We start from the raw sequence: 22,434 nt of genomic DNA on the forward strand, positions 1-22,434 counted from the left end.
CGCCATCTTTGTGAGGGGCAAAACATCGCCCTGGCCCAGTTGAGCATCCCGCTCTCTGATAGGCCGGGCCGCCTGGGCCAATGAGAGGCCCTGGTGTTGGGCGGCCGGGTCGCCCACGTGCTGTGGGGACAGAGCTGCGGATCGCCGGGAGTTGCCAGCATGGTAGGGGGCGAATTGGGTTTGTTATTGTAGGGTCGCCTGAGAGGGGGAGGGGCCCGGGGGCTGGTACCCTGTACCCTGGGGGAGGGGGGCAATAGGGGGCTGGGTTAGTGACTGTAGGGGGGCCTGCGGGGCAGAGGTGGGCACCCCCTGGGGGGGGGGGGTCCTGGGCTGGTTATTGTAGGGTCTCCTGGGTGCGGGAGGGGGTTGGGGGAGCAGCTCCCCCCCTTGGGGCTTGTGGGCGATTGGTGCTGGGACTCTCGGGCTTTGTTATTGTAGGGTCTCCTGGGTGCGGGAGGGGGTTGGGGCAGCTCCCCCCCTTGGGGCTTGTGGGCGATTGGTGCTGGGACTCTCGGGCTTTGTTATTGTAGGGTCGCCTGTGTCTGGGCGGGGCCCCCGGGGAGCGGGGCGAGGCCTGGCGCTGTTGTGGTAGGGTCGGCATGTGGGGCGGGAGGGGGAAACTCCCTCCCCCCCCCCCCCCCCGGGCTCTGTGTTAACTCCCCCCCCCCCCCGCCTGTGCCGCCCAGCTGCGCCGCGAGGCCCGGCAGCGCCGGGAGTATCTGCACCGGCGGGCGCAGGAGGACCGGACCCGCGCCACCGAGACCAAGAAGGAGCAACTCAGGCGGGCGCTGGAGGGTAACGGACCCCCCCGCTGTGCACCTCCCTTCCGACCTGCAGCCCCTCCCTCTTCCCCCCTGCCCCTCCCTCCCGACCCACAGCTCCCTCTTTCCCCTCCCCCCCCCGCTGTGCCCCTCCCCCCCCCGTGCCCCTCACTCCCGACCCGCAGCCCCCTCCCTCCCCCCCCTGTGCCCCTCACTCCCGACCTGCAGCCCCCTCCCTCCCCCCCCCGTGCCCCTCACTCCCGACCTGCAGCCCCTGGCGCCCTTCGCTCCCGACCCACAGCCCCCTCCTCTCCCCGCAACCAGTGCCCCTCACTCCTGACCCGCAGCCCCCTGCCAGCCCAGCCCTGGGCTCCCCCCTCCTGCTCTGCCGTGGCCTGAGGGTTGCGACTCGGTGCCCTGGAGGAGGGGCTGGTTTGGGGCAGGAGGACCGGGGGGGGACGGACTTTGAGCGGGAGGGGGGAGAGCTGCGAGGGGGGGGGGGTTGTCTGGAATCTCACTCTCTGACTCCCCCGGCAGAGAATCGGCTGCTGCCCACGGAGCTGCGCCGGGAGGCTCTGGCGCTTCAGAAGTCCATCGAGTTTGATGACCAGGGAGCAGAAGGTGAGTTTGGGGGCCGGGGGGGGGGGGGGAGGTTCAGGGAGTTCCGTGCCTCCCCTCCCTCAGGCGAGGAACCCCCCCCACTCCGCCAACACCCTTGGTCAACATTGTCCTGTGTCCTTCCTGACTCTTCACTGCCCGGCTGCCCTGAAACATGAGAGTGGGCCACCCCCATTTGGGCTCACACGGCCCCGTGGGGCCAGATGGAGCCCGCACTCCCCCCCCCCCCCCGGCCCTGCAGCCGAGATGCCTCTCCCCCAGTGAGTGACAGCCCCATAGACCCGTTATCATGGCCGGCTCACTTGGGATAGGTGGAGCAGAATCTGGTGTGTGTGTGTGTGTGGACCGGGGGGGGGCTGAGCTGGTCCTGGTCACACCCAGCCGAGCCGTGAGTCCCACGTCCAGTGTGGATAAAAACAGATTGTTGTCGGTTTTTTAAAATTTATACCTGATTTCTGACGTTTTTCTTTTTAAAAATCCACCTGAAATTCTGACCCCTTCTGTTCAGGGCTGAATCTGGCACGGTCAGTTACGTTATATTTAAAAACATATATAGTTAACCAGCAAGAAAGCCCCGAACCGGGGGGTCGTTCCTGGTACCTCCTCCTCCCCCCGTTTGCTCCGCGTCCGTCTATTCACCGAGCTCAGGTCAATGATAGCTTTGCACCAGGTTAAAAAACCAATCAGGAGCTGCTTGGTTTCCTCTTCCCATCTCTGAATAAAACCTCGGTGGGAGAGGACGAGATCTACTAGCTCTAAAATCCCGAAGGACATGGAGACTAGAAACAATCAGTTCAAATTCACTAATTACCACCAACACTCCCTTTGTACAATAAATCCGGGCGTTTCAAATCCAAGCCATGTTTTAATCAATTCCCACCCACCCCCACCTCCCTGTATCCAGCCCTTCTAATAGGCTGGGCAGAATATGATTTTTTTTTTTTTGTAAGCATTTTCCCTGATTTGTAGCTCTTTCAATTAGTTGCGCAAAATAATGGTTTTTACTCCTTTTTGTCTCCCCGATTTTGGTCTCTTTAAATCTTCATTTTGGGTTTTAAGCTTTTAAAAATCCTCTCTTTACGTTTTCACTTGTGGAAATTGCTGGGGCGTGAGGTGGGTCGGACAGGGATTATTTAACGACGGCAGAGGCTGATAATCGAAAAGTTAAAGCGTTTGAACTGTTAAAAGAGAAATTGTGAACGCCGCACGTCCAACCACCCAAAGGAAACAGCCTGAAATCCCGTTCGGATGCCTCCCTCCGCCGTGTTTTTCTTCCTTGGCTGACTTGCGTGTTTTGGATCCCGGCGGTGGGCGGTGAAATGGAGATTTACGGACACAAATCAAACCCGCCTGGGCCCGGTTTTAAAGTCGTTTTCTTTCGAGAACGAAAAACCTCCAGGGCTCTTTTGTGTGTTTTTAATCGGATTCCGATTTCCGTCCAGATGGAGTTTGACGGGGATCCCGAGCACAGCGAGGCCAGGAGAAGACTTGGTGGCTGGTCGCTTGTGATAAAATCTGTCACTTCCCCCACTGGGCTGTTGAGGGACCGGCCGCGGGGCAAGAAATTCGCCACTCCCTGGCGGGATTTAAAAATTACCGAACCCCGCCCCCCCAACTCCGTGTAAATGGGCTAACATAATTCAGGGCCTGAACGGGGGTCGTGGCCAGCCAGAGGCCATGCCCGTTAACCCCTTGCCTCCCGCGGCAGGGCTGGTGACACAGCAGGACGACGAGTATCGCTGGGCTGGCGTGGAGGACCCCAAGGTGATGATCACAACCTCGCGCGATCCCAGCTCCCGCCTCAAGATGTTTGCCAAGGTACAGGGCCTGGGTTGGTTATTGTAGGGTCTCCCGGAGAGCGGTGCTGCTCGGCGGGCTGGCATGGTTATTGTAGGGTCTCCTGGGCACTGGTTAGTTTCTGCAGGGCCTCCCGGGGACTGGGGCTGGTGAGTAGGGTCTCCTAAGGGCGGGGGGGCTGCATTAGGGGCTATCGTCAGGTCTCCTGACATAGGGGGGCTGGGTGTGGCGGTGTCAGGCCGTTCGGCGGAGGGGCAGGTCTGTTATTGTAGGGTCTCTCTCACCCCCACCCCCTCTCTCTCGGCGGCAGGAGATGAAGCTGGTGGTGCCGGGCGCCCAGCGCATGAACCGGGGGCGACACGAGGTGGGGGCCCTGCTCCGGGCCTGCAAGGCCAACGGCGTCACGGACCTGCTGGTGCTGCATGAACACCGCGGGCAGCCGGGTGAGCCGGGGGGGCGTGCTGGGGGGACTCCCCCCTCCCCCTCTGTCTGGGGCTGCTGGGGGGGGGGGGAGCTGCTTCCCCTCTGTCGGGGATTCTGAAGGGGCTCCCCCTCTGCTGTTATTTCTGGGGGGTCCCCAAGGTGGGCGGGGGGCTGCAGGGTCTTTTAGCTGTGGGGTGGATGAATCGGGGGGGGCAGGACAGCTCCATCCCAGCCCCCCCACTGCTAACCACCACCCCCTCTCCCCTCCCCCCAGACGGGCTGATCGTCTCTCACCTGCCCTTCGGCCCCACGGCGTTCTTCACCCTCTGCAACGTGGTCATGCGGCACGAAGTCCCCGACATCGGCACCATGTCCGAGGCCACCCCCCACCTGATCTTCCACAACTTCACCTCCCGCCTGGGCCAGCGGGTCAGCCGGGGGCGCCGGGGTCCTTGTTGGGTCTTCTGGGACTGCCCGGGCTGGCTGTGTTATTGTAGGGTCCTCTAGGGACTGGGGCTGCCAGGGGAGGTGGGCGGAGACTGCTTTGACAGTGTAGGGTCTCTGGGGAATGTTTGTGCGCGGTGTGTTTATTGTAGGGTCTCCTGGGGGGCGTTAGAACGATCTGGGGACTGGCTTGTTATTGTAGGGTCTCAATTCACCCCCCCTTCTCCCCCCAACCCAGTGTTTCTCGGTCTCTGCCCTTCAGGTCTGCAGCATTCTCAAGTACCTCTTCCCGGTGCCCAAGGAGGACAGCAAGCGGGTCATCACCTTTGCCAACCAGGACGATTACATCTCCTTCAGGTGCCAAGCCTGCCCCTGGATGCAGCCACTTCTGGGGCGGGCAGCTGGGGAACAGCCACATATAACACCACACGGGGATGGCTGGGCGCAAGGATGCCTGGGTTCTCTCCCAGCTCTGGGAGGGGAATGGGGGCTGGCGGGGGGGGGCTGAGAGCCAGGCCCACGCTGGGTGACCCCTTTCTCCTGTGCCCACCGCAGGCATCACGTCTATAAGAAGTTGGACCACCGAAACATCGAGCTGTCTGAGGTGGGGCCGCGCTTCGAGATGAAACGTGAGTCACGTCTCTGAGGGCCCCTCATAAGAACGTAACGGCCAGACTGGGTCAGACCAAGGGTCCATCTAGCCCAGTGTCCTGTCCTCTGACAATGGCCAGTGCCAGGTGCCCCGAGGGAATGAACAGAACAGGGAATCATCAAGTGATCCATCCCCTGTCGCCCATTCCCAGCTCCTGGCAAACAGAGGCTGGGACCCCATCCACGCCCAGCCTGGGTAATAGCCATTGATGGACCGATCCTCCATTAAATCATCTAGTTCTTTTCTGAACCCTGTTAGTCTTGGCCTTCACAACATCCTCTGGCAAGGAGTTCCACAGGTTGACTGTGCATCGTGTGAAGAAATACTTCCTTTTGTTTGTTTTAAACCTGCTGCCTATTCATTGAGTGACCCCCTAGTTCTTGTGTTATGAGCAGGAGTAAATAACGTGTCCTGATTTACTTTCTCCGCATCAGTCATGATTTTATAGACCTCGATCATATTCCCCCCCCCCCCCCGAATCGTCTTTTTTCCATGCTGAAAGATTAATCTCTCCTCATACAGCAGCCATTCCAGACCCCTGATCATTTTTGTTGCCCTTTTCTGAACCTTTTCCAATTCCAATCTATCTTTTTTGAGATGGGGCGACCACATTTGCACGCAGTATTCACGGTGTGGGCGTATCATGGATTTATATAGAGGCAATAGGATATTTCCTATCTTATTTCCCCCTTTCTTAACCGTTCCCACCGTTCTGTTCGTTTTTTGACTGCCGCTGCGCGTTGAGTGGATGTTTTTCAGAGACGTCTCCACGGTGACTCCAAGATCTTTCGTGAGTGGTATCATCTAATTCAGACCCCATCATTGTATATGTGTAGTTGAGATTCTGTTCGCCAATGTGCATCACTTTGCCTTTATCTATATTGAATTTCATCTGCCATTTTGTTTCCCAGTCACCCAGTTTTGTTCGGTCCCTTTGTAACTCTTCGCAATCTGTTCTTGACTTAACTGTCTTGAGTAGTTTTGTATCATCTGCAAATGTTGCCACCTCCCTGTTTACCCCTTTTTCCAGATCGTTTATGAATATGTTGAATAGGACTGGACCCAGAACAGACCCCTGGGGAGGACACAATTTACTCCCCTCCATTCTGAAAACTGACCATTTATTCCTACCTTTTAACCAGTTACCGATCCATGAGGGGACCTTCCCTCGTATCCCGTGACAGCTCACTTTGCTTAACAGCCTTTGGTGAGGGACCTTGTCAAAGGCTTTCTGAAAATCTAAGTACACTATCTCCACTGGATCCCCCTTGTCCACATGCTTGTTGACCCATCAAAGAATTCTAGTAGATTGGCGAGGCGCGATTTCCCTTTACTAAAACCATGTTGACTCTTTCCCAACAAATTATGTTCATCTCTGTGTCTGACAGTTTGGTTCTTTACTAGAATTTCAACCAGTTTGCCTGGTACTGAAATCAGGTTTACCAGCCTGTAATTGTCGGGATAATCTCTGGAGCCCTTCACATTAGCTGTCCTTGTCATTTGGTACAGAACCTAATTTAAATGCTAGGTTACATACCATAGTTAGGTCCTGCAATTTCGCATTGGAGTCCTTCAGAACTCTTGGGTGAATGCCATCTGGTCCCGGTGACGTATTACTGTTTAATTTGTCAATTTGTTCCCAAACCTCTTCTAATGACACCTCAGCCTGGGACAGTTCCTCAGATTTGTCACCTAAAAAGACTCAGGTCTGGGAATCTCCCTCACGTCCTCAGCCGTGAAGACGGCTGCAAAGAATTCATTTAGTTTCTCTGCAATGGCCTTATCGTCCTTTAGCACCTCGATCGTCCAGTGGCCCCCGTGGTTTAGTAGCTTTCTGCTTCTGAGGTACTTAAAAACAAATTTGCTGTTACTTTCGGAGTCTTTGGCTACACTTCATTTGCCAGCGTTTATGCTCCTTTCTATTTTCCTCACTAGGCTTTAACTTCCGCATTTTAAAGGAGGCCTTTTGGCCTCTCACTGCTTCTTTTACTTTGTTTAGCCACGGCGGCTCTGGTTTGGTTCTCTTACTAAAGTTGGGGGATACATTTAAGTGGTGCCTCTGTTATGGCGTCTTTAAAAAGTTTCCACGCGGCTGGCAGGGATTTCACTGTTGGCGCTGAACCTTTTAATGTCTGTGTCACTAACCTCCTCGGTTTGTGTGGTTCCCTTTTCTGAAATTAAATGCTACAGTGTTGGGCTGTTCTGGTGTTTTTCCTGCCACAGGGATGTTACATTTCATTATATTATGGTCACTATTACCAAGCCATCCAGCTATATTCACCTCTTGGACCAGATCCTGATCTCCACTTAGGACTAAATCAAGAATTGCCTCTTCTCGGGTGGGTTCCAGGACCAGCTGCTCCAAGAAGCAGACATTTAAGGTGTCAAGAAACTTTATCTCCGCATCCTGTCCTGAGGTGATGGACCCAGTCAGTGTGGGGGTAGTTGAAATCCCCCATTATTATTGAGTTTATTTTTATAGCCTCTCTAATCTCCCTGAGCATTTCATAGTCACTCTCCCGGTCCTGGCCAGGTGGTCGGTAATATCCCTCCCGCTCTAGTCTTATTCGTCGAGCACGGAGGTACTGGCCAGAGAGATTTCATGGTACGGTTTGGTTCATTTAAGATTTTGAGTCTACGCTTTCTTTCACATCTAGTGCCGCTCCCCCGGTACGACTGGTTTTGTCCCCTGGTATTACCGTGTCCCAGTGCTTATCCTCATTCCGCCAAGTTTCTGTGATGCCTGTGCAAGGCACTCTGGTTCAGCCCCCGCCCCAGCAGTTGCTGACTGACCCAGTCATGGCAGCCCAGGGGGCCAGACACCCCCCAGTGCTGGTTTATAGCTCCCCCCATGCGGGGGAGCTGTGCAGAATCCAGGGGAAACTGAGGCACACATGGGCATCATCAATCGATTACAGAAAATGTGTCCCATCCTGCCCCTCGCCCCCTGAGCGATGGGGGTGGGGGGCTCCCCTGCTTTGCCTGTCTCCTGGCAGCAGGTGCTTCCTGGGGGCACCCCGCTGACCCTCTTGCCCCTCCCTCATTACAGTGTACATGATTAAGCTGGGCACGCTGGAGCAGGCAGCCACGGCCGACGTGGAGTGGCGCTGGCATCCTTACACCAACACGGCCCGCAAGCGGCAGTTCCTGAGCGCCGACTAAGGGGCAGGCCTGGCCCAGAGCGGCCGCCCCCTCACGCTCCGCTCTGGGCCCAGGCCTGCCCCCTTAGTCGGCGCTCAGGAACTGCCGCTTGCGGGCCCTGTTGGTGCTAAGGATGCCAGCGCCACTCCACGTCGGCCCGTGGCTGCCTGCTCCAGCGTGCCAGCTTAATCATGTACACTGTAATGAGGCCGAGGGGCAAGCAGCGGTCCCCAGCGGGGTGCTGCCCCGGCCCCGTGGGTATCGCCCTGCGGTGGAGGGGGAAGCACCAGCAGAGCTGTTGTTTTCACATTTTTATTTTTGTAGGGTCTGCTTTAATACACAGCTTGGTTTGACCCTTGGTTTGGTGTCTGCTGCTGTCTGTTCACAGCTGTTCCCATCTTGCCGGGGGTGGGATTTAGCCCCATGCCCCCAAGCTGTGGGGCCTAGCTCACAGCGGTGCCCTACTGATTTGAAGGTGGAGTTTGTTACTCTTCTTCCTGTGCCCGGAAGGGAACCCAGGAGTCCTGGCTCCCAGTCTCAACTCCCTGCGCCCGGAAGGGAACCCAGGAGTCCTGGTGTCAGTTGATGGCGGTTCGCTCTGTGCCGGGGGTGATGCTGGGGCCGCGGCTCGGCTCAGTCCATCTGGGGTTGGGGTGGGAGGGGCACAGGCCCTGGCGCCCCCCCCCACTCCCCCTAGAGCCGCGTCCACTCAGCCGGGGGGTCGCGGGGGCCTTTTGGCTTCCCGATGCGGAAGTTATAGCCTGGGGGAGAGACAACAATGAGGGAGGGGCCTTTACCGCTCCAACCCCCGTCCAGACTCCCCAGATCCAAACGGCTGCTGGTTCCCCCCGCCCAGCCCAGGACTCCTGGGTCCCCTCCCCATGACAGCCCTGGGCTCTCCCCCATCACCTCCTTCATATCCCCAATCAGAGCCGGGGCCTGCCCCACCCCCATCCTGGGGGCTGCCCCCCTACTGTACCCCTCTCACACCCACGTCCTACCAAGACCATTGCCCGGAGAGGTGAGTGGGCTGCAGCCCCTTCCAGGTGAGGCGTCCACGGGCTCGTAGCTGGACGTAGACTCAAGGCGGGGGGAGCTGGAGGCTGGCGGAAGAGAAAACAATGAGGCCTCCCTGGCTCCTGTTAGAGCCGCCGCTGAGATGCAGCCACCTCTGGGGTGGGGCAGCTGGGGAACAAGCACACACAAGGCCGCAGAGGGATGGCTCAGCCGGCACTGAGATGCAGCCACCTCTGGGGCGGGGCGGCTGGGGAACAAGCACACACAAGGCCGCAGAGGGATGGCTCTCCCAGCACTGAGATGCAGCCACCTCTGGGGCGGGGCGGCTGGGGAACAACCACACACAAGGCCGCAGAGGGACGGTTCAGCCGGCACTGAGATGCAGCCACCTCTGGGGCGGGGCGGCTGGGGAACGATTCAGCCGGCACTGAGATGCAGCCACCTCTGGGGCGGGGCGGCTGGGGAACAAGCACACACAAGGCCGCAGAGGGACGGTTCAGCCGGTGCTGAGATGCAGCCACCTCTGGGGCGGGGCGGCTGGGGAACGGCCATACAACACCGCACTGGGCTAGCTCAGCCAGCGCTGAGATGCAGCTGTGGCTGGGGAAAGCCATGGGTGCGAAGCTGTGATGAATGCCGCATGCACTCCCACTGCCAGGGTTTCCCATCCAGGTACCGAACTAGCCTCCCCCTGTTTATCTGTGTAAGCCCCGGCCCTCCTCCACCCCCCCCACTCACCCTTCTTCTGGGGAGACGCCAGAAAACCCTGGAGATGAGATGGAGAAAAATGAATGACAGAAACTGACTCATGTCCTCGTCCCCAACCACCAGCCCCCACTCCCCTCCCAGAGCCGGGGAGAGAACCCAGGAGTCCGGGCTCCCAGCCCGCCCTGCTCTAACCCACCAGACCCCACTCCCCTCCCAGAGCTGGGGAGAGAACCCAGGAGTCCGGGCTCCCAGCCCGCCCTGCTCTAACCCACCAGACCCCACTCCCCTCCCAGAGCCGGGTAGAGAACCCAGGCCTCCTGAGTCCAAACCCTCCTCCCCGCCTGACCTACCGGCCTCGAGCCCCCCTCTGGCTGCGGCTGGCTGGGCAGGGGGTCAAGAACTCACCAGGGGTTTCACACTGGGCAGCACGGTCTTCCCATGGCTGGGGCAGGGCGAAGGGGGGCCCCGGGGGCTGGCGTCACCTGGAGTAGAGAGAGGGGCAGGGATCAGCGCATGGCCCCCCTGGGCAGCTGGGGGTCCCACCTCCCTAGGTCAGAGCCACCCCAGGACTCTTGAGTCCGCGTCCCCCCCCTTCTGCATCAGAGCCATGGGCCTGGACTCCTGGGTCCCATCCCATTCCCCCCCCCCAGATCAGACCCATGGTCCCTCCTGGCCCCAGACTCCTGGGTCCCCCCCCAGATCAGATACATGGTCCCGGACTCCTGGGTCCCCTTGCCGTACCTGCGCTGGTGGAGTTGGGGGTGTATTCGCAGCTGGGGCTGGGTGGCAGGCGTTTCACGGGGCTCCCGGGCAGGGAGTGGGCCTGCAGCCCCCCGAAGCCGCTGGGGTCGATGGGGGACCACTCGGGGCTGCCCCCGCCAGGCCTGGTCTGCCGGGAGGAGGCCGCCGCCGGCCCGCCCCCCCGGCGGAACTTGTTCACCACCGCGTAGGTGTCACTCATCTTAGGGGGCAGGTCCGGGGTGGGCTCGGACGGCACCGAGATGCTCCTGGGGGAGGAAGGGGGGTAGCACCAGTGGCGACGGACATGCTCCACCCAAGGCCGAGCCAGGGAGAGAAGTCCGGCTCCCTGCCTCCGCCCGTCCTGTAACCAGTAGCCCTGGGGGGGAGCAGATACTCAGCACAGTCTATTGGAGGGGGGGGCGGTTGGGGGGGTCAAAGCAGGGCATTGTGGGGAAGGGAGGGGGGTGCTCAGAGCTCCCTCCTGGGCTGCAGCTAACGCCCAATGGGGCGTTAACCCTGACCCCTAATGACTACCCATTTCCAGGCTACATTGGCAGCTGCTGCAGTATTAAGGTACCGGCTGCCCCAGAGGTGGCTGCATCCCAGCCTTCCCCGGGGCGGCGTTACGTGCGGCTGCTCCCCCCACTGTCCCGCCCCAGAGGTGGCTGCATCTGGCCGCACACTCACCGTAAGACGCTGCTGTGTTTGCCAAGGGGCGCGGGGCGGCGCAGGGACACGGCGTCGTCGTACAGGGGCAGCTGGTTCTGCAGGGAGAGGAAGGGGTGAGCCGGGGAGGGGGGAGCTGGGGGAGCCGTCCCGGCCTGGTGCTGACACCGGCTTTTCGCTTCCTCCCGCAGGAAGTGTGACAACGGGCTGCGGGTGCAGGGCAGTTAACCCTGCTGGTGCCGGAGGGCCGGCCCTGGGGAAGGAACAGAGAGTGCCCCCCCTACAGCCTCCGCCTGGCCCCCCATCCCTCCACGCAGCTGCCCCTCCCCAGATGCACCCCTCTGGCCAGCCGGCCCCAGGGCAGGGACTGGCTGACTCAGGGGGGCGGGGAATGGGGCAGGGGCCTGTCCCCTCTAGGGGGCACCGGCTCCCATTGGCCCCAGGGCAGGGACTGGCTGACTCAGGGGGGCGGGGAATGGGGCAGGGGCCTGTCCCCTCTAGGGGGCACCGGCTCCCATTGGCCCCAGGGCAGGGACTGGCTGACTCAGGGGGGCGGGGAATGGGGCAGGGGCCTGTCCCCTCTAGGGGGCACCGGCTCCCATCCGGCCCCAGGGCAGGGACTGGCTGGCTTAGGGGGGCTGGGAATGGGGCAGGGGCCTGTCCCGGCTAGGGGGCGCCGGCTCCCATTGGCCCCAGGGCAGGGACTGGCTGGCTTAGGGGGGGCTGGGAATGGGGGCTGGGGCCTGTCCCCTCTATGGGGCGCCAGCTCCCATGCATTTTGTTACCAGCTCACCTATGAGCTAAACCTAAAGCCCTCTGGGCTTCTCCCCTATGGGGCCAGATGGGAGCCGGCGCCCCCAGTCCTTTCCTGCTCCACCTTTCAGCCCCATGGGGGGGGGGGAAAATGGGGAAGGGAGGGAAACTGAGTCCCCCCTTGCAAGTCCTGCCCCTCACACCCCTCCTCTACTGCTCCAGCCCCCCCTCCATGCACCCAGGTCGCTTCCTTCTCAACTGCTCCAGCCTGCCCCCCAGCCCTCCCCCCACCAATTCCCCCCGTGTGCCCCTCCCCCAAGTGCACCCACTGATTCACACTCTTCCCCCCCCCCCCAGACCCTTCGGGCCCCCAGGATCCAGATCTCCCCCCCCCCCCCCGCCCCCGTACCGCACAGGCCAACGGAGCTGTTTACTCCAGGGCTGAATCGAAAGGGGAAGGAAGGCGCATGGGACTTCCTCAAGTGGGGGGAGGGGCTAAGGGGGGTGGACCTGGGGGGAAAATCGGGCTGGGGGGGGGAAATCAGAGATGCGGGGATCGGGGCTAGATCGCAGGGTGGGACCATAACCGGGTTAGGGTTAGTGTGTCTGTGCGCCCTCCCCCCCGGAGGGGCCGGGCCCTGCGCCCTGTGTGTCCCTTCGCCCCCTGCTGGAGGGGCCGGACCCTGCACCGTGTGGGTCCCTGCGCCCCCTGCTGGAGGAGACGGACCCTGCACCGTGTGGGTCCCTGTGCCCCCTGCTGGAGGGGCCGGACCCTGCACCGTGTGGGTCCCTGTGCCCCCTGCTGGAAGGGACAAGCCCTGCACTCTGTGTGTGTGTGTGTGTGTGTGTGTGTGTGTGTGTGTGTGTGTGTGTCCCTGCGCCCCCTGCTGGAGGAGACGGGCCCTGCGCCCTGTGTGTGTCCAGCGCCCCCTGCTGGAGGGGACAAGCCCTGCGCCCTGTGTGTCCCTTCGCCCTCTGCTGGAGGGGCCGGACCCTGCACCCTGTGTGTCCCTTCGCCCTCTGCTGAAGGGGCCGGACCCTGCACCGTGTGGGTCCCTGTGCCAACTGCTGGAGGGGCCGGGTCCTGTGCTCTGTGTGTGTGTGTGTGTGTGTATGTGTGTGTGTGTCCCTGACGCCCCCTGCTGGAGGGGCCGGGCCCTGCACCGTGTGGGTCCCTGTGCCCCCTGCTGGAGGGGCCGGGTCCTGCGCTGTGTGTGTGTGTGTGTGTGTGTGTGTGTGTGTCCCTGGCGCCCCCCGCTGGAGGGGATGGGTCCTGCGCCGCGTGGGTCCCTGATCCAGGGCCCTCTCACCTCCTTGAGGTTCTCGTACTTGGCGGTGGCCAGGGCGGAGCGGAACATCTCGGCCACGGCGTGGAACAGGAACTCGTACTGCTCCTGCCAGACAGAGGGGACACGGCCGTGTTAGGGGAGTGGGGGCTCCCAGCGGCCCCAGCCCCACCTCTCCCAGCAGGGGGCGCGGTGTGGGCGTCCGGCAAGGGGAGAACCAGGGGGCTCACCAGCGTCTGGACGGCCGACGGTCTCTGCTTTCTCATCGCTAGGACGATGTCGAAAATGCTGAAATTCGGGGGGATGCTCTGAAAAACAGGAGAAGGCTCGCGAGTCCGGCAGGGGGCAGCCGCGGGTCGGACGCACGCCTACACACATGGACACGCGCGGTACCTGTTGGAGGAGGAGGTGTCTCACGTGCTCCAGGATGCAGATCACGCCAGTCCGGCCACAGCCAGCGCTGCCGGGGGGGGAGGAAGCAGGAAGGAAATGGGTGAAGAAGAATCCGCTACCACCGCCTCAAATCAAATCCCTCTCGGGGGCAAAGGGGCCCTTCACCCCACACACTGCCTGTGGGCGTTCACTCTGAAACCTAACAACTACAGTTTCAACCTTCACGCATCTCTGGTGGGTGTTAACTCTGAGCCCTAATGAATGGAGCGATGATGCGGAACCTCTGGGGTACGTTCACTCTGAACCCTAATGGCTACGGCTACAACCTTCGTGCATCGCCAGTGCACGTTCACTCTGAAACCTAATGACCATCTGTGGTAGGCGTTTACTCTGAACTCTGACGGACGGTTAAATGGGGCATCCTGGGTGTCGACAGTGGGATGTTTACCCCAAACCGTAAGGCCTGGGTGAACAACGGGGTGTCATCACACTGGGTATTTGCCCTGGACTTTAATGATGGGTTTCAGCAGACATCATCCACCCAGATGGCTGGATTGTTCACTCTGAAGCCTAATGACTGGCGTTTCACTAAGGTCATGGTTTGTCTCAGCATGGCTATTAGCGGTGAACCCCAATAATTATGTTTTTAAAAGGGGCTATAGCTCATCTCAACAAGGCCGTTAACTCTGAAGCCTAATGATTGTCTTTCAAATGGGGACATAGGTCATTTCAGTATGACCATGACTTCTGAAATATAACAACTGGGATTGAAATAGGGACACCTTGACATGGCCGTTCACGCTGGATCCTAAAACTTGAGGTTTAAATGCGGGTGTGGCGTGTCGAACCGCGACTGTTAACTCGGAACCCTAATGTTTGGTGTTAAATGGGGACTTGATTTGTTTTGACATCGGTGTTAACTCTGGATGCTAATGATCGTTGTTTGAGTGGGACTCTGCCCATCTCTGTGCGTTTACTCTGAACCCTACCGCTGGCCATTCAACGACTGCTCTGCGCCACTTCTGAGGTTGCAGAAAAGGGGCGGAGCTCACGGCAGGGGGAGGCAGTCAGAGGATGGGGTTTGGATTGTGGGAGGGGTTTATTTGAGGGCGTGGCTTAATTTTTTCTAGCAGACCCCTGGGTATGAAGACTGCGTTCTCTCTCCATCCCGGGTGAGGGGCTAATGAGGCCCCACTGGGCCCTCCCTCCACTCATCCGCTGCTGAGCTCTCCACCCCCCCCACAGCACAGCACAGTGCCCCCTACCTGCAGTGCACGCAGATGGGGGCTGAGTCGTCCCCCTGTTTCAATCGCACGTGGTCGATCATCTCCAGGAAATGGCTGTAATTGTCGGGGATCCCGCGGTCCGGCCAGGCCACGTACTGGAAATGGGTGAGGGGCCGCTCCTCCTGGGGAGGGAACGGCTGGCATCAGCCCTGTTCCCCATGGCACGGCACCCCCAGCACCTGGTCCTGCCGGGGGAGAGCACCCCCTGCCCAGCTCCCGGCCCTGCTCCCCACAGCACAGCACCCCCCCAGTGCCCACCTCTGCCGGGGGAGAGCGCCCCCTGCCCAGCCCCCGGCCCTGCTCCCCACAGCACAGCGCCCCCCAGAGCCCACCTCTGCCAGGGGAGAGTGCCCCCTGCCCAGCCCCCGGCCCTGCTCCCCACAGCACAGCACCCCCCAGTGCCAGCCCTGCCGGGGGAGAGTGCCCCCTGCCCAGCTCCCCGCCCTGCTCCCCACAGCACAGCATCCCCCAGTGCCAGCCCTGCCGGGGGAGAGCGCCCCCTGCCCAGCCCCCGGCCCTGCTCCCCACAGCACAGCACCCCCCAGTGCCAGCCCTGCCGGGGGAGAGCGCTCCCTGCCCAGCTCCCCGCCCTGCTCCCCACGGCACAGCACCCCCCAGTGCCCACCTCTGCCAGGGGAGAGCGCCCCCTGCCCAGCCCCCCGCCCTGCTCCCCACAGCACAGCACCCCCCAGTGCCAGCCCTGCCGGGGGAGAGCGCCCCCTGCCCAGCCCCTGGCCCTGCTCCCCACAGCACAGCACCCCCCAGTGCCCGCCCTGCCAGGGGAGAACGCCCCCTGCCCAGCCCCTGGCCCTGCTCCCCACAGCACAGCGTCTCCCAGTGCCCACCTCTGCCGGGGGAGAGCGCCCCCTGCCCAGCCCCCCACCCTGCTCCCCACAGCACAGCACCCCCCAGTGCCAGCCCTGCCGGGGGAGAGCGCCCCCTGCCCAGCCCCCGGCCCTGCTCCCCACAGCACAGCACCCCCCAGTGCCAGCCCTACCGGGGGAGAGCGCCCCCTGCCCAGCCCCTGGCCCTGCTCCCCACAGCACAGCACCCCCCAGTGCCCACCTCTGCCAGGGGAGAGCGCCCCCTGCCCAGCTCCCGGCCCTGCTCCCCACAGCACAGCACCCCCCAGTGCCCACCTCTGCCGGGGGAGAGCGCCCCCTGCCCAGCCCCTGGCCCTGCTCCCCACAGCACAGCACCCCCCAGTGCCAGCCCTGCCGGGGGAGAGCACCCCCTGCCCAGCCCCTGGCCCTGCTCCCCACAGCACAGCACCCCCCAGTGCCCGCCCTGCCGGGGGAGAACGCCCCCTGCCCAGCCCCCCACCCCGCCGCATGGTGCCCCCGCAGCTCACTGACGTTCTGGAAGCCGACGCTCAGCGTGCGGATGATCACGTCCGGATTCAGCTCCTGCTCCTGGATCTGAGAGACAGAGACAAGCTGCTGCAGACAGAGGCTTCGGGGGTGCCGACATTGCAGGGTTATGAAGCGCCTTTAGTGTCTCCAAGAGAGGCACCGCTGCAGCCACCTCTGGGTGAGGTGAGGAACAGCTGAGGAATAGCTGCATATAACGCTGCACAGGGACGGATCAGCTGGAGCGGAGATGCAACCACCTCTGGGGCAGGATGGAGTTGCCCAGCAGCAGTTTGGGACAGGAAGTGAAGGGGAGCTGTGTCTCTCTCCTGGCGAGTCCCCCAGGCTGCCCCTGTAACCCCTCCCTGGTACCTGGACGATGGAGAAGGGCCCGATCTGCAGTGGTTCTTGCTTCAGCGGCCAGTAGCGTTCACACTTTTTCTAAGGAGGGAAAGTCAGTTCACGGAGAGTCCATGGGGGTCGCCCCCCAGACTCCCCCCACAGCCAGGGGATGGGGGTGGGCACGGATGGGCCCCCACACTCACCTTCCCCATCTCCACCTCCCGACAGGCCATGGCAATTACCTGGAAGGAAGGAAGGGAACGAAACAGTTAGGAAAAGAATGAGAGAAGGAGCATGTACCTGGCCGGGCTGGAATAGAGAACCCAGGCGTCCTGGTTCCCAGCACCCACCCCCCAACCCAATAGACCCCACTCCCCTCCCAGAGCTGGGGAGAGAACCCAGGAGTCCTGGCTCCCAGCCACCCCTGCTCTAACCCACCAGACCCCACTCCCCTCCCCACTCCCCTCCTAGAGCCAGGGAGAGAACCCAGGAGTCCTGGCTCCCCTTGACAACCCCCCCCCCCCCACACACACCCTGTTCTTTGCAAACAGCTCTCACATGAGCCCTGACAGACTCACTCCACCCAGCCCACGTCCTGCAGGGTAGTTACCCCCAAAGGGTAACATGGGGGGGGGGCGTTTCAAAAAGCCCAGAACTCCTCAAAATTCATCCCCACGGCAAGCAGGAGGAACGGATTTAGCTGGGAGCCCGGCTCTCTGGCCTGGGGGTAGCCGTTCATCCCCAGAAGACACCGGATCTTGGTCCGTTTGAATCGGCAGCAGGACCCAGGGGAGTTAAATTTCTGACCTTTTCCCGGCCTGTTCTGCTCCCAGGCTGCAGTTATGCAAAGGGGTATCCGGGAGTGGGACGGCTCGTCCGGCGCTGAGATGCAGCCACCTCTGGGGTGGGGCGGCTGGGGAACAGCCGCACATAACACCACACAGGGATGGCTCACCTGGCACTGAGATGCAGCCACCTCTGGGACAGTGCCGCTGGGGACCAGCCGTGCAGCGCTAGCAGAATGGGATTGTTTTCATTTTGTAAGCTCAAAAGCTCGTCTCTCTCCCCAGCAGAAGTTGGGCCAATAAAAGCTCGTCTCGCTCGTGCCAGGGAAGGAAATTTATCAACGAGCCAGAGCCGGGAGATGCTCGGATAGTCTTGGGCGACACATCGGCGAGGAAGAGGGACAGTTTCTGTGACTGTCCTGGGAGAAGGAGAGGGAAGATAACGTTGTAGGAGCGTGTGATGATCGAGCTTCAGCTCCGTGCCTGGCGTTCAGGCCCCGGCTCATGAAAGGGCGGCGCGGAATTCTGCCGTGAAAAGCCTCGCACGTCCGCCTCAACACGGTCTCGACGCCTCGGATGGAACAAAAAGATGAGGCCATCCGGATTCCACACCCAGGAGGCCTACGCATAGCGCCAAGCTTCCTAAAAGTGAGAGTGGCATTTTAGGGAGAGGAACGAGCGCGGGCAGTTACTGGTGAAAGTGATGCATAAAGCCACTCGTCACATGAGGCCGCCCCGCAGGCCACGTGGCAAGCGTTATCCCCGCAGCTTCTGAGCCGTGCCAAGCGCCGCAAAGCGAAGCCCTTGGATTTTGCAAAAGCCGCGGGAGATTACGGCAAACCTAGCGTCTGTCCTGTCGCCAGCAAGTTTCCGGGAGCAGATGGCATCCACGCGGGCAGCTGTCCCGGTCCTGGCACGGGTCCTACACTTCGCCAGCGCTCAACGGGATGGAATTTGGGGCCTAGAGACCATCAGAAGAACACGTCCTGGTCTTTCACCGATGTGACCATGCAAATTCTGCCCAGTGGGGATCTCTGCACTTAGCAGAAAGGAACCAGCTCCGACTTGAAGGATTCGATCAGGTCGAGCCCTGCAAATCCACAAATATCCACATCTGCGGATGTGGATATCTGCACAAATTGTATATCCGGGCAGGGCTGTACGGCTCCGGAGCGCTCCCAAGCGTGGCGAGGAAAGCAAAGGAATTGTAGGTCTGCCAGGAACTGGCAGCGCTCAGCAGACAGGCTCTCTCCTGTAATCTACGTGCCCAAACCAGAAAATCGTTCAGCCTTGGGCTTGGTCCCCAAACGGCTTGCAACCACGGAGCCCCTGCAGCCTTGGGCTTGGTCCCCAAACGGCTTGCAACCACGGAGCCCCACCGGCGGGAAAGCAGCGCCGCCCCGTGGCTGAAAACGAAGCGGTTCGCGACACTTCCGAGTATTCGCGACATAGGATTTGGCTGCGCCGACCCGTCCGTTCAGGAAATGCTGCTGAATGCAGAAAGATTTGGCCAGGAGCCACTGAATATCTTTGTGCGGGGAACGGCTGGTGACGGCGCCCGCACCAAATTCTGCGACCCACCGGAAAAGACGAAGGGCAGGACCCTAGGACATTAGATCGGTCCAGCTCCGTCGCCAGGTTCTGCACAAGGAACGACGCGACAGACGCGCTCTGAAGCCAATCGGGAAAATCATCGGGGACAGACCTGTTCCACTCCTTGGCCCATCCTGGAAATACACCTAATCCTGTGTGCTGCTTCTCCGCCCAACGCCAAGCCCACGCTCCGTGACACGCAGACCCGGGGCCTCGAAGAAGCCAGCTGCGGACACACGTGAGATGCGAGCGGACCCCGCAGAAGTAGGCTGAGAAGCTGCGATACGGTTTCCTGTATTGGTGGGCACAGCAAGAAATCCGCTTGGAGAACGTCCCCGGAGAAACGTGAGTGGCTAATGAAACTTGCAGAAGGACGATCTACGGAGGGAAACCGGCCTCTCCATAGGAAAGGTCGCCGGCACCGATCCCACGCTCCCCGCAGGCTGGACCACACGCAACGGAGAACCGGCACCCACGCGAGTGTCCCTGGAGCCGATCCCCGGCGGTGGTGTGGAAATTGCAAACTGTGGATCCGTCCAGAGGGGCAAATCACAACGCCGGAGGTGTGGAAAGGGCACGTTGGCACACACCACAGCCTGAAACTGCAAGGGGTACCCTGGCACATGTAGGAACTGTTAAATTACGCCTGTCTGAACCACGTGCGGGGATGTATCGTGTTTGTAGGGGAATAAACGGTACAATTACGCCTGTCTACATAAGAACATAAGAACGGCCGTACCGGGTCAGACCAAAGGTCCATCTAGCCCAGTATCCCGTCTACCGACAGTGGCCAATGCCAGGTGCCCCAGAGGGAGTGAACCTAACAGGCAATGATCAAGTGATCTCTCTCCTGCCGTCCATCTCCATCCTCTAACAGACAGAGGCTAGGGACACCATTCCTTACCCGTCCTGGCTAATAGCCATTAATGGACTTAACCACCATGAATTTATCCAGTTCTCTTTTAAACCCTGTTATAGTCCTAGCCTTCACAACCTCCTCAGGCAAGGAGTTCCACAGGTTAACTGGGCGCTGTGTGAAGAAGAATGTCCTTGTATTTGTTTTAAACCTGCTGCCTATTAATTTCATTTGGTGACCCCTAGTTCTTGTATTATGGGAATAGGTAAATAACTTTTCCTTATCCACTTTCTCCACATCACTCATGATTTTATAGACCTCTAACATATCTCCCCCTAGTCTCCTCTTTTCCAAACTGAAGAGTCCTAGCCTCTTTAATCTCTCCTCATATGGGACCCTCTCCAAACCCCTAACCATTTTAGTTGACCTTTTCTGAACCTTTTCCCGTGCCAGTATATCTTTTTTTAGATGAGGAGACCACATCTGTACGCAGTATTCGAGATGTGGGCGTACCATCGATTTATATAAGGGCAATAAGATATTCTCCGTCTTATTCTCTATCCCCTTTTTAATGATTCCTAACATCCTGCTTGGTTTTTTGACCGCCTCTGCACACTGCGTGGACATCTTCAGAGAACGATCCACAATGACTCCAAGATCTTTTTCCTGACTTGTTGTAGCTAAATTAGCCCCCATCATATTGTATGTAGAGTTGGGGTTATTTTTACATTTATTACTTTACATTTATTCACATTAAATTTGCCATTTTGTTGCCCAATCACTTAGTTTTGTGAGATCTTTTTGAAGTTCTTCACAGTCTGCTTTGGTCTTAACTATCTTGAGCAGTTAATCATCTGCAAACTTTGCCACCTCACTGTTTACCCCTTTCTCCAGATCATTTATAAATAAGTTTAATAGGATCAGTCCGAGCACTGACCCTTGGGGAACACCACTAGTTACTCCTCTCCATTCTGAGAATTTACCATTAATTCCTACCCTTTGTTTCCTGTCTTTTAACCAGTTCTCAATCCATGAAAGGACCTTCCCTTTTATCCCTTGACAACTTAATTTACGTAAGAGCCTTTGGTGAGGGACCTTGTCAAAGGCTTTCTGGAAATCTAAGTACACTATGTCCACTGGATCCCCTTGTCCACATGTTTGTTGACCCCTTCAAAGAATTCTAATAGATTAGTAAGACACGATTTCCCTTTACAGAAACCATGTTGACTATTGCTCAACAGTTTATGAGTTTCTATGTGTCGGACAATTTTATTCTTAACTATTGTTTCGACTGATTTGCCCAGTACAGACGTTAGACTTACCGGTCTGTAATTGCCGGGATCACCTCTAAAGCCCTTTTTAAATATCGGCGTTACATTAGCTAACTTCCAGTCATTGGATACAGAAGCCGATTTAAAGGACAGGTTACAAACCCTAGATAATAGTTCCGCAATTTCACATTTGAGTTTTTTCAGAACTCTTGGGTGAATGCCATCTGGTCCCAGTGACTTGTTAATGTTACGTTTATCAATTAATTCCAAAACCTCCTCTCGTGACACTTCAATCCGTGACAGTTCCTCAGATTTGTCACCTACAAAAGCCGGCTCAGGTTTGGGAATCTCCCTCACATCCTCAGCCGCGAAGACTGAAGCAAAGAATCCATTTAGTTTCTCCGCAATGACTAATCTTTAAGCGCTCCTTTTGTATCTCGATCATCCAGGGGCCCCACTGGTTGTTTAGCAGCTTCCTGCTTCTGATGTACTTAAAAAACCTTTTGTTATTATCTTTGGAGTTTTTGGCTCGCCGTTCTTCAAACGCCTCTTTGGCTTTTCTTATTACATTCTTGCACTTAATTTGGCAGCGTTTATGCTCCTTTCTATTTGCCTCACTAGGATTTGACGTCCACTTTTTAAAGGAAGTCTTTTTATCTCCCACTGCTTCTTTTACATGGTGGTTAAGCCACGGTGGCTCTTTTTTAGTTCTTTTACTGTGTTTCTTAATTTGGGGTCTACATTGAAGTTGGGCCTCTATTATGGTGTCCTTAAAAAGCGCCCATGCAGCTCGCAGGGATTTCACTTTAGTCACTGTACCTTTTAACTTCTGTTTAACTAACCCCCTCAGTTTTGCATAGTTCCCCCTTTTGAAATTCAATGCCGCAGTGTTGGGCTGTTGAGATGTTCTTCCCACCACAGGGATGTTAAGTGTTATTATATTATGGTCACTATTTCCAAGCGGTCCTGTTAGAGTTACCTCTTGGACCAGCTCCTGCGCTCCACTCAGGACTAAATCTAGAGTTGCCTCTCCCCTTGTGGGTTCCCGTACCAGCTGCTCCAAGACGCAGTCAGTTAAAGTATCGAGAAATTTTATCTCTGTATTTCGTCCTGAAGTGAAATGTTCCCAGTCAATATGGGGATAATTGAAATCCCCCACTATCATTGAGTTCTTAATTTTGATAGCCTCTCTAATTCCCTTAGCATTTCATCGTGACTATCACCATCCTGGTCAGGTGGTCCATAATAGATCCCTAATGTTATATTCTTATTAGAGAATGAAGCACGTGCGGGATGTATCGTGTTTGTAGGGGGATAAACGGTACAATTACGCCTGTCTATACAATGTGGGGGATGTACCGTGTTTGTAGTGGAATAAACGGTACAATACACCTGTCTGAACCACGTGCGGGGATGTATCGTGTTTGTAGGGGATTAAACGGTACAATTACGCCTGTCGGAACCACGTGCAGGATGTATTGTGTTGGTAGGGGATTAAACGGTACAATTACGCCTGTCTTATTACTTATGTCTTATTTGATAGAAAAGCTGC

At 58.5% G+C, this 22,434-nt stretch overlaps 2 protein-coding genes across 2 annotated transcripts in view; one reads left to right on the top strand and one right to left on the bottom strand.

Annotated features, from left to right (window-relative positions):
* On the top strand, positions 1 to 8,194 carry IMP4 (IMP U3 small nucleolar ribonucleoprotein 4). The gene is made up of 9 exons (XM_065571140.1): positions 1 to 162; positions 687 to 795; positions 1,299 to 1,382; positions 3,088 to 3,197; positions 3,487 to 3,619; positions 3,874 to 4,028; positions 4,306 to 4,400; positions 4,599 to 4,672; positions 7,745 to 8,194. The coding sequence occupies exons 1-9, from the start codon at positions 160 to 162 to the stop codon at positions 7,855 to 7,857; spliced, it is 876 nt and encodes a 291-aa protein (XP_065427212.1). The 5' UTR covers positions 1 to 159; the 3' UTR covers positions 7,858 to 8,194.
* The window catches only part of PTPN18 (protein tyrosine phosphatase non-receptor type 18), a 23,096-nt gene continuing 8,796 nt past the window's right edge, over positions 8,135 to 22,434 (bottom strand). Inside the window, exons 5-17 of the mRNA XM_065571137.1 lie at positions 16,581 to 16,619; positions 16,408 to 16,476; positions 16,042 to 16,104; positions 14,666 to 14,808; positions 13,401 to 13,467; positions 13,238 to 13,315; positions 13,032 to 13,115; positions 10,990 to 11,066; positions 10,303 to 10,568; positions 9,967 to 10,043; positions 9,592 to 9,619; positions 8,838 to 8,939; positions 8,135 to 8,597 (exon numbers count right to left, since the gene is read on the bottom strand). Of these exons, the coding sequence (XP_065427209.1) occupies positions 8,530 to 8,597; positions 8,838 to 8,939; positions 9,592 to 9,619; positions 9,967 to 10,043; positions 10,303 to 10,568; positions 10,990 to 11,066; positions 13,032 to 13,115; positions 13,238 to 13,315; positions 13,401 to 13,467; positions 14,666 to 14,808; positions 16,042 to 16,104; positions 16,408 to 16,476; positions 16,581 to 16,619 (1,161 nt within the window). The 3' untranslated portion in view covers positions 8,135 to 8,529. The remainder of the gene's footprint in view (positions 8,598 to 8,837; positions 8,940 to 9,591; positions 9,620 to 9,966; positions 10,044 to 10,302; positions 10,569 to 10,989; positions 11,067 to 13,031; positions 13,116 to 13,237; positions 13,316 to 13,400; positions 13,468 to 14,665; positions 14,809 to 16,041; positions 16,105 to 16,407; positions 16,477 to 16,580; positions 16,620 to 22,434) is intronic.

This window comes from Chrysemys picta, chromosome 17 (assembly GCF_011386835.1).
Source record: "Chrysemys picta bellii isolate R12L10 chromosome 17, ASM1138683v2, whole genome shotgun sequence".
Taxonomy (NCBI): Eukaryota; Metazoa; Chordata; order Testudines; family Emydidae; genus Chrysemys; species Chrysemys picta.